The sequence below is a fragment of the Oryza brachyantha genome, chromosome 1 (genome assembly GCF_000231095.2).
Source record: "Oryza brachyantha chromosome 1, ObraRS2, whole genome shotgun sequence".
NCBI classification, from domain to species: Eukaryota; Viridiplantae; Streptophyta; class Magnoliopsida; order Poales; family Poaceae; genus Oryza; species Oryza brachyantha.
In genome coordinates this window covers 31746832-31762324 of record NC_023163.2, presented here as the reverse complement: position 1 = coordinate 31762324, position 15493 = coordinate 31746832, and the positions used below count along the sequence as shown (strand labels likewise).

Below are 15493 nucleotides of genomic sequence, written 5' to 3'. Positions count from 1 at the left end.
TCTTATGGTTTTAATGGTTGTTTCTCACTTCAGCTGTTTATGATCAACTTCACATCTCGGGGCATTTAACTTTTTGCCACTCTTAGAAATGACAACTAACATATTTACACCCGCTGTCTATGACACGTTGTCACACCCGGAGTTTTGTCCCAAGCCTAAATTCGTAAAAAAATCCGTAAATAACAATTGGCTTAATTAACTCAGGAAAAATCCCTCTAAAAGAAATTAATTTAATTAAATCGAGGCTCGCAAATCGACTAACTGAATTTAAACTCAAATTGCAGAAGTATAAATTTGGCCAAACAAATTAATTTAAAACTCGGCAAACGTGGGGCTTTCCTTTTTCCCTCATTTTTCCTTTCTTTTTCCCTTCCTTCTCAAATTGGGCCGAAGTCCAATTTTCCTCCCCTCCCTTTTCTTTTTCCTTTTTCTTTTTCCTCTCCTCCTTCCTGGGCCAGCCCAGCCGAGCCGGCCCATCTCCCCGCTCGGCCGGCCCAGCCGACCGGCCTCCTCTCCCCGCGCGCGCCTCCTTCCCCTGGGCCGCCGCTCGGCCCAGCTCGCCGCGCCGCGCCCGCAAAGTCCGCCTTTGTGCCGCTGACAGGCGGGGCCCACCTGTCGGCGACCGCGCCGACCGAGTCCGAGTCCGCCTAGCCGCCGCAACCGCCGTCGCCGAGTCCTCGCCGCGCCCGACTCGGTCTCCACCTGCCGTCCGCCCTAGCCGGCCTCCCCGCACTATAAATCCCCGCCGCCTCGCGCCGCCGCTCACCCTTTTCCTCCACCCGCCCGAGCTGCCGCCGCGCTGCCCCGTCGTCGCCGCCGCTCGATCTCGCTGCCGGACGCCCTTCGTCGCCGTCCAGCCACGTCACCACCTCCGCCTCACCGTCGCCGACTTGCTGCCGCCTTCGTCGTCAACGGCGGGCATCTCCAGCGCCCGTGCATCCTCTCGCCGTTCGCCGCACCGCCGCGCCCGACCTCACCACCGCCACCCCGATCCCATCGCCCGATCGTCGCCGTCGCGTCATCGGACGTCGCCACCTGTCCCGCCTCCTCGCCGACCCGTCGCCGTCGTTCCCATCGCCGGTGAGCCTCTCCGCTCCCCACCTCCCCTCTTTTCCTCTCCGCGGGATGCCGCCGAGGCCACCGCTGCCGCCGTGCGCGTGCGCGCCTTGGACGTTGCCGTCGCCCCTCCGCTTGCCGTCGCCCCCGCCTCACCGTCGCCGCTCTTCGCCGGCGCTGCTCGTTCCCGCCATTCGCCGCACCGCCGCGCTCGTCGCGCCGTCGTTGCCTCCCCGAGCCACCTGGCGTCCCCGTCGTGCCGCCGCGGTGCGATGCATCTGCCGCCGGCCGCCGTCCCGCGCCGTTGCCGCCGGTCGCGTCGTCACCGCCGCGTCCGCCGTCGTCGCCACCGCCGGGTCACGCTGCCGCCGCGTCGCCCGAGTCGTTCGTCGCCGGCCACGCTCTCCTCCCCCTCTCTGTTTCCCTCTCGCCGGCCGGTGGGTCCCACCCGCCAGACTTCTCCTCCCTCTCTCCTCCCGTGGGGCCCACCTGTCAGCCTCTCCTCTCCCCTCTCTCCTACCGACAGGTTGCCCCCACCCGTCAGCACCTCCTCTCTCCTCGCTGACGTCAGCAGCCCCATTAATTGCGCAATAATTGATTTAGGACTTTTCTGTTTAGTTAGAAAAACCCAGAAAATTTCTAAAATTCATAAGTAATTCATCTAGTCTCCGTTTAGGTCCATTCAAATTTCATTAAATTCATAAAATTGCCAAGAATCCATTAAAAATACTTTCTTTTGCTGCTTCAGTAGAGTTTGTGCCTGTTTTATTTATTTTTGTGCTTTGTCGCTTAGATTCGGACCCCACCGAAGAGCCGGTTTACTTTGAGTTCGTCGGCGAAGTTCCTGAGGGGCCAGAGCAAGGCAAGTGGCACTCATCTTTGATCATATTGAACCCATTATTGCAAATTCCCCACTTTAGTTATTCAAACATGCATGTTTTTAATTAAAGTATTTATTGTATTTATTTTCTTCGGGTAAACCTTATTATTATGCCGTTGATTATCCAACTTCATTCATTGTTAGACCAGGGGTAACTTGATTAGAGTTAGGCCTAGGTTAATGCTTAGCCGTGCTTAGAACAAGTAGCTCATGGGATCACATTTAGTCATGCTTAGTTCTGAATAGCTGTAATATTGATTCATTACCCGGTTCGGGTTAATGTCAACTAAAATATTGATAATGGTGGACTGTGGGTGCATGGTTTTGAGGGTCGCACCCATGGCAATTAAGGACCGGTTCACGAGAAACCCTGAAAGTAACTAAGTGCTAACCACATGCCGAAATGGGTAAGGTGGGATTTGAAGCATGGCTCCGAACTATTTGACGTACCGAGGCAAGGGTAGGCGTGATGGAGTATGGACGGGCAATCGTGGTGTAACGAAAGCCTCTGCTGCTTCCGGATCTACCAAGGCACAAAAGGGGACTGCCCGACTTGGTGTAAAGGAGGGGGGTGAAACCTGAAGTACGGTGCGATTAAATAGGGAGGGTTATGTGACGGGTTCTATCACGGTCTCCTTTCCGGTATACCATGGTGGTATGTCGGCGCACGTTCAAGTGTAGTGGAGTCGTGTCTTGTGAGTACAGTAGTGCACCTCTGATCAGAGTATATCTATTCGAATAGCCGTGCCCACGGTTACGGGCGAACTCCCAGCTTCACTGTGATTAGTGAACCTTTAATAACTTGAGTAAACTGGTTTTCACTCGGGACTACTGTAACGTGGTGTAACGTTGAGTAGTGGTTGGGCCTGTTACAACGTGGTGTAACGTTGGACAGTGTTGTGGTATTTTACAACTGTTATTTACTTATCCTTTACTGTATTCAATTATCTTTATTCATTTTAATCTCTGTTATTTGTTTAACCGCTGCTTTATTACAACTAACCCTAGCCTGCCCTTGATAATCCCTATGCATCATTTATTGCCCCTTTTTCGTGTTTCTTGATGAGTACGGTGGTTTGTACTCAGCCTTGCTTAACTTTCCCCTTCAGAGTTAGAAGTTGAGTCTGGTGGAGAAGACTCTCAGGAGTGAGCTGGTCTACCGTCGAAGCTTTGCCTGTGGACTGGAGCCGTACCCGCTGGAACTAGTCTACCTTTTCTTTCCGCTGTATTTCCGCTAGAATAAGTATTATTTTCAGTTGTTTCTACGAACGATGGTTATTTAATCAACATTGTCTTTTTGTGTACCCTGGCTGGTCCTGGACAGGGATTTAATACACAATTAAGTTCAGAAATTCGTGTGAGGAATTTCTGGGCGTGACACATGTGGATCCTCATGTGTCTATGACATGTGGCCCTATGAGAAGTTAACTATTTGCCGCTCTTAAAAATATCATATCTTCAAATGTCATCTTTAAAATTACTCTTACACAATTGCCATTGGAGAGAGACTTTCTTAATTTTTTGCCACTTGCTGCCTCCGTGGCATGCCACCGTGGCCCTGCCTCCAGGTTGTGGAATTAGCGGTGGAATCAACTAGATTTGTGGTGTTGCATGGCTTGATTAGTGAGTAGAGTTAATTTGGCAGTGAGTAGTGAACCAATAAATAGCCAGGAGGTGAGAGCATATATAGCTTAGTTCGCATGTAAGTGTTTCTAGAAAGTTTATAATACAGTTAAAAAATAAAAAGTTTATAACAATACCTTGTTATGCGTATCATTTTCATATCAAATAAGCGTTCGATACTGACGCTATATCATGATTTCTCTCTTTTTCGGTGTGCATGACTGTGGAGCGATGTATTTTTTTAAAAAAAATTATAGGAAAATTATTTTAAAATATCATATTAATTTATTTTTTAATTTTATATAATTAATAATTAATTAATTGTGTACTAATTCCAACCTGATAGGATTAGGAACCGAACTCGAAAACCATGTCCGCTACGGGCATGCAGGCAGGCAGCCGACCAAAAAAAGGAACGAAGCGCACAGTGCACCGTAACAAAAATAAACGCCGATTATTCGCTCACTACTCACTGCCAAATTAACTCTACTCACTAATTAAACCATGCCAAATTAACTCTACTCACTAATTAAACCATGCCAAATTAACTCTACTCACTAATTAAACCATGCAACACCGCAAAGCTAGCTGATTCTGCCGCTAATTCCCAACGACGGAGGCAGCGCCATAGTGGCATGCCACGGAGGCAGAAAGTGGCAAAAAATTAAGAAAAAATCTCTCTCCAATAGCAATTGTGTAAGAGCAATTCTAAAGATGGTATTTGAAGAGATGGCTATTTTAATAGTGGCAAATAATTAAATTCCCCGTGGACCCTAGTGACAAATATGTTAGCGCATTTCTAAGAGTAGCAAAAAGTTAATTATTGCTCATATTCCATACTGATATGTCACTGTTGGCACTAGCAGTTCGTGTATTTTCATTGGAATATCTCATGTTAAGCGAACCAACCAACCAAAAAAAAGGTCACGCGTCCTACGTGATGTTTGGCAAGAATTCTTGCGTTGCCATCTGCATCAAGCGCATATATTCAAAAGTGAAGTGCACTGGCGGTTCTTAAACTTGTCTAGGTGTATCATCTAGATCCCTATACTCTCAAATTGCACTTTAACCTTCCTAAACTCGACTATGTACCCATTAGTAGTCCAAACCAGCATCGGATGGCTTTTTAGCCGACGTGGCATCGTTTGATTGGCTCATTCACATTAATTGGGTCATTTACGTTATCTTCATTTCGTTGCCTTTATAATCAACCACAAATTAAACAGCTCATTTTTTTACCTGGAAGATCACATTAATTGGGCCATTTACGTTATCTTCATTATAAGATCATATTAATTGGGCCATTTACATTAGTCAATGGAGAATGAAGATAACGTAAATGGCCCAATTAATGTGATGTTATAGGTAAAAAAATGAGCTGTTTAATTTGTGGTTGATTATAGGGGCAACGAAATGAAGATAATGTAAATGACCCAATCAAACGATGCCACGTCTGCTAAAAAGTCATCCAAGGCTGGTTTGGACTACTAATGGACGCATAGTCGAGTTTAGCGACGTTAAAGTGTAATTTGAGAACATAGGGACCTAGATAAGTCAAGTTTAAGAACCGTCGGTGCACTTCACTCTATATTCGAATATTCAGCTTTCCAGGCTGAATACTTCGATGTTATTTCTCCGCCGGACCGAATACTTCAATGTTGTCGAAGGCAAGTCCTGAATCTTCAGTACCCTAAATACTAATCATGCAGTTTAGACGCCAATGATGTTTCAGTCAGTGCGGGGGTTGGGCTAGTGCTGCCAGAGATTTAGCTAAAGCCTGACGGTCCAACGATCAGCAACTTCGTGTTTTTTCATGGTCAAAATTTAAATCTTTAACCTTAAATTTAAAGTTGATATTAGGGTTTTTTCATCATAATTTATTTTGTAGTTTTTACTTTTAGATTGCTAAAAACACGCATATAAAAATTGTTTCCAAATTATTTTTATTTATAAATATACCGTTTAACTTTTTTCCTAAAGATACAACATTCACCCTCGATACAAATGACAATAACTAGTATGCTACATGCTCTTTCACTAACTATTATGTTTTGAAAACAAACAACTAATAATTATATAAATTTTTAAATAAAACAAATGGTGGACAAAAATCAAATAAAAATGCAGAGAAAGTAGAAGCTACAGTGGAAAAAGTGAGAAAGCAGCGTCCTCGCCGCGTCCACGAGAGTCGAGTGCTCTGAATTTCGTCCGCTCGTCCATTTTCCTTAGCCCAGAAGAGAATACAAGGTTCGCGTACGCCACACAAAAGTGGCTGCTGCCTCGCCGGTCAACGCCAACGCGCATAAAATCCTCAAGCAGCAGGAACGATCGCGACGAGAACGGGTCCCACACTATGCTGGGCCCACATGTCATGCACTGCTACCTTACTTCGCGCGTCGTCCACCGCGTGTCGCGAGATGAGCCTATCGTTACGCGTATTCGCGAAGGACCTACATGTCACTAGACGTAGCCACTGACGATGCGGCCCACTGGACTACGGGGCCCACGCGTCAGTGTCCTGAACAGAATACCGTGTGCAAGAAATATCGCGGTAGCCTCCTCCGATTCCCCCAATCCTATATATACCGCGCCGTCTCAAAAAAATCCCCAAAGTCTTCGAGCACAACCAGATCGAATTTCGATCGAATTCTCCACAAAATTTTCCAATCTCCACCCGCGATTCGGCAGCTGCGGCGGCCATGGCGCAGAGGACGCTGGAGCTGACGCTGATCTCCGCGAAGGATCTCAAGGACGTGAACCTCCTCTCCAAGATGGAGGTCTACGCCGTCGTCTCGCTCTCCGGCGACCCCCGCTCGCGGCAGCGGATCCCCACCGACCGCGCCGGGGGCCGCAACCCGACGTGGAACGCCACGCTCCGGTTCACCGTCCCGGCCTCCGGGGCCGGGTCCCTCCACGTGCTCCTCCGCGCCGAGCGCGCGCTCGGCGACCGCGACGTCGGCGAGGTGCACATCCCTCTCTCCGAGCTCCTCTCCGGTGTCCCTGACGGCGCCGTCCCCGCCAAGTTCGTCGCCTACCAGGTCCGCAAGCTCTCCTCCGGGAAGCCCCAGGGGGTCCTCAATTTCTCCTACAAGCTCGGCGAGGCCACCCAATCCGGCGCCTACTCCGGTGCCGCTGCCCCGTCCGCGTACTCGCAGGCTCCACCGCCTGCAGCCTACCCGCCTTACGCCGCAGCCGGCGCCGCCGCGTATCCTCCGCCAGCCAAAGCCGCCGACGGGGCAGCCGCGCCGTACCCGCCCCTGTCCACCTACCCGCCTCCGACCGCCTACCCGCAGGCAGCGAAGGCCGATGGCGCAGCCGCAGCCTACCCACCCCAGTCCGCCTACCCACCTCCGGGTAAAGGCAGCGAGCCATCGACGGCCTACCCGCCTCCCGCCGGATACCCGCCCGCCGCCGCAACAGGAGGGAAGCCGGCGAAGGCGGGGGATCCGGTGACAGCCTACCCCGCCGCCGCTGGGCCCAGCACCGCCACGCCATACGCCGCGGCGCCGCAGCAGTACGGGTACGGCTACCCGGCGCAGCCGCCGGCCGGCTACGGGTACCCGCCGCCGCAAGCCGGGTACGGCGGCTACGGCTACCCGGCGCAGGCTGGGTACGGCGGCTACCAGCAGCAGGCCGTGAAGCCGAAGAAGAACAACTTCGGGATGGGGCTCGGAGCCGGGCTGCTCGGCGGCGCGCTCGGTGGTCTCCTGATCGGAGACGCCATCTCCGACGCGTCCGCGTACGACGCCGGCTACGACGCAGGGTTCGACGACGGCGGCGGCTTCGATTTCTAGAGGAGCAATGGGTCGATCGATGCAATGGATGGTTTCTTCTTTTCGTATGAATATGATCGTATTGGTTTTGTTTGATTTTACTTACTTCGAGGACCAAATTATCGAATTATGCATTATGTAAATAGGATCTCCTCGCCGTGTACATCCGGTGAGGCTTATATGATACTGAATTACTGATAAATCAATCAACTTCTGTCCTTTTTTTTTTTGCTTTGAATTAAGCGTCTGATTGGTGGAGTATTTTTTTGATCTGAGCCTCTGGTTTGATTACTTGTTCGTCGATCAACTTGATCAATTATTTTGTACAACTCGTATCGGGAATTTTCAAGCAGCAATAATTGTTGCTGATTCTGTCTTCGAGTTGAACTTTTGATGCGCATGATTCGCTCTTGTATTCGTAATTTCTACTACATGAGCATCTTTCCGCAATTTAGAGGGTGTTTAGTTGGTAAAATGAAAATTTTTACGTGTCATATCAGACGTTTGACTAGATATCTGGAAGGGGTTTTCAGATAAAAATAAAAAAACGAATTTCACGGCTGGTATGGAAACCGTGAGACGAATCTTTTGAGCCTAACTAATTCGTCAGTAGCACACGTGAGTTACTGTAGCATTTATGACTAATTATGTGCTAATTAGGCTCAAAAGATTCGTCTCACGATTTCTCACATAACTGTATAATTATTTATATATATATATATATCTATATTTAATATTTTTTTTAGGTGTCTAAAAATTAGATGTAATGTTTTTGAGTGAAAATTTTTAGGAACTAAACGGGCCTCACTCTTTCGGCTAGCTGGTGAGCGTTTGCAGAGACCTGATTGGTGTTTTCAAACTTCCTATGTTGATAAGAGCGAATTTTGGGTAAAAAAAAGTACCCTTCTCCTTCATGGCTGATGTTACTGGAGATAGATTAATTAACACAACAATTACGCTTCAGAATTTGATCTCATATTCAATTGTGGGCACGAAATTGTAAATAAACAGCTGGGGAATTGATCTCATAGTCAATTATTCTACGAACTTGTAAAAAAGGCAAGAGTTTTTCTGAGGGTGGTCAGTAAACTAGCACGAACTTATAAGAAAACAGATCGAGTTTTTTTTACAGTGTTCAGTAAAAACTTAAACAGACTTGAACTAAGGCTTATTTAAGGCTTATTTAGTTCGCGAAAATTTTTAGACGTGTCACATAGGATGTTTGATCGGATGTCAGAAGACTATTTTACCTGAGGCGTCAGAAAACCACTAAACAAGCTTTTTAAGACTAATTAATTCATCATTAGCGCATGTGAGTTACTATGACAGTTATGACTAATTATAGACTAATTAGGCTAAAAAATTTTGTCTCACAAATTTATTTTTAACTGTACAATTAATTATATTTTTAGCTATATTTAATGCTATGTCTAAAAATTCGATGTGGGAAGTGAGCATGAAATTTCATGTGAACTAAACAAGCCCAGAGTAAAATTGTGGGCTACATGGTGACTTTCGACGTTGCTTTTAAAGAGTTTTTAAAGAGCTGTTTGTTGGGACAATGGAGAAGAGCTCATATGCTAGAACGATACGTAATTTATGAGCATAAACATATGCTTTCGAAAGAACATAATCAAACTCTTTTTCACGAACTTCAACTGTACATAGAAACTTACTTACTTACATATATGTTTTTGCCAAAGATAAACCCCAAGGATAGTGCACTACACATTTTGTTTGGGACTATTTAGATAGTACTCCCTCCGTCCCTAAATAATTTGACGCCGTTAACTTTTTTTTTTATATATGTTTGATTATTCGTCTTATTCTAAATTTTTTGTAAAATATGTAAAAATATATATATGCATAAAAATATACTTAATAATAATAAAATAATATAAAAATAATTACTAAATATGTAAAATTTTCGAATAATACGAATGGTTTGAGTACGAGACAGTCCATGCTAAGTGTTCGATGGTCTTTTTTTTCTGCTTGGAGAAAAAAATGAAACGGCATATTTTAAAAAGAAAAAATATAAATAAAATATTTATATACATGTTCTTAGCGATATAAAAACAAAAACCAAAAAATAGAACATGATAAAAACCTTAAAATCAACTTTATATTTAAAATTAAAATTTTAACTTATAAGTATAAATAGAAGCGAAAAGATGAGACACATATCATCTCTCCGTTCTCAGTCTGCCCATAATCTGATTCTATCCGTGGCACATAATCTACATAGTTATATATATGGGTTTACTTGTAATTGCTATCTATTGCTACACTTATAAACACTCAAAAACAATAATTCATATATGATAACTCATTTAATTATATGAACATCTGTCATCCTAGTTATTATATAGTTATTATATCGTGAATGTTCTTAAAATGCTCTTATGCTAATATGTGGGAGCGCTTTTAGTGGTGAATACACCGTTTTTTACTACTTACAACGTCTACGTGGCCGTAAAGTTATCGCAAGTGTACAGCACGTAACATACGGTGGTACACAGGAAGAAACCCGTACGCCACGAAAGAGATGCCTGCGCTGCCGCCTCCTTCCCCTGCAAGCCATCGTCTACTACTACACACGATTTCATCGCAACGCACGGCAACGAACCAGCTCACCGATGGCACTTCCCGTAAATAAACGCCACAACCTGCTCAGATTTGCCCGAGTACGCCTCCCCAACCGCACGACTCGTGTCGCTGATATGTGGGCCCATAAACTGCAGGACCCACATGTCAGCCTCAGTGTCCCCCTGACTTTTAAGTCGGAGGAACCTCCTCCAGCCGCACGTCACACCCCCGCGCGACCTCGCGACGAGCTCCCCGCCGCTTCCCATTTTGCCCCCCATGGCGACGCCGCCCGACGCCGCGCCGGCCCCACCAAACCCTAGCCCCGCCGACCACCCGCCGCCGGCGACGGACGCGGAGCAGCCCCTCCCCACCACCTCGATCGACCCCACCCCCTCTGGCGACGAGGAGCGCGACGCGGATGACTCCTCGTCCTCGTCCGCACCGCCCGCCGCCGCGGCCGCCGGAGGTGGTGGGGGAGGCGAGAGGGCTCCCCAGCCCCCCGCGGCGAAGGACCTCCTCCACATCTCCTTCAACCAGGACTACGGGTGCTTCGCGGCGGGGACTAAGTCGGGCTTCCGCATCTACAACTGCGACCCGTTCCGCGAGATCTTCCGCCGGGACCTCGCGGCCGCCGGGGAGAGCGGCGGCGGCGGGATCGGCGTCGTGGAGATGCTGTTCCGGTGCAACATACTGGCGCTCGTCGGCGGCGGCGACAGCCCTCACTACCCGCCCAACAAGGTGATGATCTGGGACGACCACCAGAGCCGGTGTATTGGGGAGCTCTCCTTCCGCTCCCCGGTGCGGGGCGTCCGCCTCCGCCGCGATCGCATCATCGTCGTCCTGGAGAACAAAATCTTCGTCTACAACTTCGCAGACCTGAAGCTTGTTCACCAGATCGAGACGGCGCCCAACCCGAAGGGCCTCTGTGCGGTGTCGCAGCAGCCTGGGTCGATCGTGCTGGTTTGCCCCGGTGCGCAGAAGGGGCAGGTTAGGGTGGAACACTATGGCGCCAGGAAGACCAAGTTCATCAATGCGCATACTTCCCGTGTCGCGTGCTTTGCATTATCGCAGGACGGGAGGCTGATTGCTACTGCCAGCACCAAGGGGACACTCGTCAGAATCTACAATGCTGCCGAGGGCAATCTCCTACAGGAAGTAAGCTCCCTTAACATTCATCTAGATTTTGATTGGCAATACTAGAATTGACTAATGCAGTATGATTTAGTTTGAATGCATCAATAACACATTGCTGTTGCTCAAAATGATTATACCATAACCTTTCTAAGTTGTTATGCATGACACTAAAGATGCAACAATGGTACTCTACTGTTCCATGAAAAGCTTCATATTTTGTATAAGACTGCACATGGTGAATGAATGGTTGAAGCATGATAGAACCAAAGCTTTTCTGCTTTAACATAGATTACCAGCAATTTTATTGTGCTTATTCTGCTGCATATCGTACTGCAATTTTCAAGCTATCTAAATGAAACGATACTAGTACTTACTGATAGCTCCAATTAGGAAATTTATGTAGTCACTGTCTCTAAATTTTACAGTTCTAGACATTCTAGGAGTTGAACTATAACCCAACCCAGGTTTTGTGATGCCCTATCCTGTCTCCCATTTTCCACCTGAAACTTACAGCTGAGAAGGGTTTGTGTTTAGAACTGGATGCATGCTGAAATTGAGTCATACATAGTTTCACATTCCAAACCACACTACTCCTTGTTGGTACAAGAGTATATGCTACCTCTAGTCATCGATATTTCACATTGTGCCATATATATTAATGACCAGAGGGAGTACCGCATTTTATCCAACAAATTTGTAGGACTCGAGGTGGCAAACATTGGTAGTTGGGCCAAACATTGTTAGGTCTTTTGTTTCCAGGACGTTTTAGTAGTTTTGGGTATTTCTTGTCATAGTTCTTGAGAAAATATGGTCCTTTCAAGTATCAATAAAGTGCATAACCTTTAGCTGGTGATATAGTCTGCATCTTTTCCTGAGTAAAATAAATGTGCTCTATAGTATCATTGCTGTGGACTTGGGGTGCCAAGATGACAATTAGAAAGATCACATGGAAATATAATTCTCGCATCATCTGGAGGGTTGCGATCCTCTGCTCGTCAATATGGACCTGTAGCAAGTAGCTTTCTTACACCATTTGCTTTTCCTTTTCTTATATTCGTTTATCACGAGAGTGTTCATGACTGAGATATTGAGGAAACAAACTTTCGCATGACTGTAATTGTGATATCATGTTTTAAGGTCAGATGAGAACAATATCAGTCATATAATACAGAGCTAACACAGCTAACCAGATTAGTGTGAAAACAGAGATTATATATGTGATACAGCATATGAATAGCATAGTTCAACAAATCAACATGTCTGAAATGCAATGACAGAAGTTTCACCAGCTATTAAAAACAAAGTTTCAGATCACATATTGAAAGACAAGATCTCATCGGGCTCATTGTTCTAGATGTAGTATTTGTTTAATTCTGAGTGCGGATCAAGAAATACACAAAAAGTATCTGGCTCTGACCAAGAACACTCAGAATTGTGCAGTTGGTTAGAAAATACCTGATCCATTTACAAACTGACATATCAATTTTACTATTTATTTATTTTAAATCAACTCGTGAGCAACTTTTTACTAGATTGATAAAATTCTACTTGTGGTGGACTATATTCAACTACATCCAACTTGCTGCATTGCAGCTTTGCTAGTATATCACATAAGAGCTTACTGGTGGACTATATACCAGTAAGTACTTACTGCATAAGAATGTGTGTATGCTCCTGGTCTTGTCGGTTTGCTACTTGTTAATCATTAGTAAGCTTACAACACGATGAAGCTTGCATTTCCTTTTTCTTTCTAGGGATTTAGCAACTAACAGTTTCTGCTTTCTTCTGTTGTAGGTAAGGAGAGGCGCTGATAGAGCAGAAATATATAGCTTGGCATTCTCCAACAATTTGCAGTATTTGGCTGTATCAAGTGATAAAGGAACAATACATGTATTCAATCTAAAGATAAATGTTGGTTTAACCACGAACGATAAGCCCCTGCCTGCTCCAGATCCTGACGTTCCACATATTAGTCCATCTCTTTCTTTCATTAAGGGTAACTATGTTTCCCCATTCATTTACAAATTTTTTTAGGATGAATGTTTCCATGTTTGAAAATAATGAATATTGGAATCATATGCAGCTTTCCTGCTTATTTGAGAAAAAAACAATATATTCTTGTAATTTTCTTTTGAGGCACATATATGACTTTTAAGTTTTCTTTCAAAAACCAATTAATAAATACTTTTAGTATACATCAATTTATCTCTCCAAATTCCTGTGGGTACAAACCTCATTATTAATAAGTTGTATCCAGTATCTTCTTTCCTTCTTTTTACTCATTTGTTGTTGACCTTGTTGTGATCCTGAAATCAACACCGCATGAGTAGTCTTATGATTTTTATTTTATTTGTACCCAAGTACTGGTTGCATCTTGACAGTTTATAATATATCTAGGTATTTTAAAGCCGTTTTGTGTCATTATTTGGTTAGGAATACATGTTTATGATGATGGAGAATGTCGCTTTCCTTGTTTTGGTTGGAGTGCATGTCACTCCGGGTTAGCTCATGTTCACCTGTTGATTTTCTGTTGCTGTCAGGTGTGCTACCAAAATATTTCCATTCTGAGTGGTCTGTAGCTCAGTTTAGACTTCATGAGGGGGAGCAGTATATCGTAGCATTTGGGCACGAGAAGAATACCGTGGCAGTTGTTGGGATGGATGGAAGGTATGTGCATCAAGATTGAACATCCGTTGTTTCTTGTTGAGAATTCCCAACCACAGGTTTGACCTCACATCTGCCTTTCGTGATTTGCAGCTTCTACAGATGCCAGTTCGACCCGGTGAACGGAGGAGAGATGCTGCAGCTGGAGTGCTACAACTTCCTAAAACCATCATCGGATCAACCGCAGTAGCAGCAGCCCAAAGCAGCACCCGTATTTCTGCCATGTATCAGGGTTGTACAGTAACCTTTGCGCCCTCTCGTTTCTCCTAACGAGGGTGTTGAGCAAAGACAAAATATTATTATTATTATTATTTGTAAATATATCTTAGTGGTGATTCTACAAGTATGCTCTGTTGAGGGTTAAAAGGAACCCTTGCGCAGATGAACATAATAATACTACCACGTTAGCAAAATTCTTGTTATACTCCATTCGCCTGAAGGTTTATCCAGCTGACGATTCGTTGTTCCTCTTGAAGATAAACTTCCCAGTAGGCGGTGGCTCTCAAGTTTCTTGTGGTATTTTGCTGCTTGTGTTCCTCAAGCAATTGATTGCTTGTTTCTGTGGAACCTGATTGGTACTAGTTAGTTGCGTGTTACTAGATGATTAGTATTGTGGACTTTTTTTTGTCCAATTGTCCGCGAACCGATGGTATCGTGCCGTGCAGTGTTGCCGTGTTTAGTTGACCTAACAAGAAAGCAATCAGGAGTAGAGATACCCCCTCTCTTCAACAATATTAAGGCTCTGTTTAGTTTCCAAAAAGTTTCTTAAAAATATCACATCGAATTTTTGAACATTTAAATATAGTAAATGGAGCATTAAACATAGATAAAACAAAAAAACTAATTGCATAGCTATCTCGAGACAATGTTTTGAACCTAATTAGTCCACGGTTAGCCATAAGTGCTACAGTAACCAACATGTGCTAATGATGAAGTAATTAGACTCAAAAGATTATCTTATGGTTTCTAGACGGAATCTAAAATTTGTTTTATAATTAGACTATGTTTAATACTTTAAATGTGTGACCGTACGTGTCGATGTGACTTTTTTCCCAAATTTTTAGAAGCTGAACGTAGTCTGAGACTAGGGTGGATAGAAAGCTCGTGGCTTGTTAGCTCGCTCGACTCGTTTCATTTTTCTAACGAGCCGAGCTAGCATTTTAGCTCGTTAGAGATAACAAGCCAGCTCGAGCTGGCTCGTGAGCTGCTCACGAGCCTAACGAGCTAGACCAAAGACACGAGATTCACCGGCGTTCATCGATTTCACCCTCTAATGCATGTGTTCAATATTTCATAGTTTCACCATGTGATTTGTTGTTTCAAACTTTAATATTTAAATACAATTTCATATGATTTGTATGTTTGAAATGAAAAATTGTTTGTATAACATATTGAAAAATTGTTTAGGTTAACTTTTTATGCATGGTTCACGAGTCTAACGAGCCAGCTCGAGCTTTATAACGAGCCGAGCTGGCTCGTTATCTAGCTCTATCTGAAACTGTGTTTACATATAAATATAATTTATAGGCGCACTTTTTATATACACACTTAAAAGTAAAAGCTCTAAAATTATGGTGAAAAAAAAATCATAAAATCAAATATAAAATTAAGTTATAGTAAATACAAATTTTGACTACACAAGCACAGAACCACTTTCTGAAGGATCTTATAAAAAATTTAACACAACTGTTACTAGTTGCACCTGTAAGACGATGAAAGCGCTTCCTAAATCTCATTTCCAGCAGGTACAACATAGGTACAAGTACTCCGTAGC

The 15493-nt window shown here is 44.8% G+C and overlaps 2 protein-coding genes across 2 annotated transcripts; both read left to right on the top strand.

The window, feature by feature from the left end:
• The first annotated feature begins 6176 nt into the window (after window positions 1-6176).
• Window positions 6177-7554, top strand: LOC102721896 (protein SRC2-like). The gene has a single exon (XM_015835371.2). It carries the CDS (start codon window positions 6259-6261, stop codon window positions 7351-7353), a length of 1095 nt encoding a protein of 364 aa, XP_015690857.2. The 5' UTR covers window positions 6177-6258; the 3' UTR covers window positions 7354-7554.
• A 2600-nt stretch (window positions 7555-10154) lies between these two features.
• LOC102721613 (autophagy-related protein 18a) lies at window positions 10155-14143 on the top strand. Its single transcript, XM_015837287.2, has 4 exons — window positions 10155-11076; window positions 12850-13051; window positions 13596-13722; window positions 13813-14143. The coding sequence occupies exons 1-4, from the start codon at window positions 10198-10200 to the stop codon at window positions 13907-13909; spliced, it is 1305 nt and encodes a 434-aa protein (XP_015692773.2). The 5' UTR covers window positions 10155-10197; the 3' UTR covers window positions 13910-14143.
• The last annotated feature ends 1350 nt before the right edge of the window (window positions 14144-15493 follow it).

What these genes read in the sequence shown, in the direction of transcription:
- LOC102721896 (XM_015835371.2), top strand. Translation starts at nt 6,259, where the DNA reads ATGGCGCAGAGGACGCTGGAGCTGACGCTGATCTCCGCGAAGGATCTC.
- LOC102721613 (XM_015837287.2), top strand. Translation starts at nt 10,198, where the DNA reads ATGGCGACGCCGCCCGACGCCGCGCCGGCCCCACCAAACCCTAGCCCC. An exon ending in AGGGCAATCTCCTACAGGAA is followed by an intron (nt 11,077 to 12,849) that starts GTAAGCTCCCTT and finishes CTTCTGTTGTAG; the next exon opens with GTAAGGAGAGGCGCTGATAG. An exon ending in GTTGTTGGGATGGATGGAAG is followed by an intron (nt 13,723 to 13,812) that starts GTATGTGCATCA and finishes CGTGATTTGCAG; the next exon opens with CTTCTACAGATGCCAGTTCG.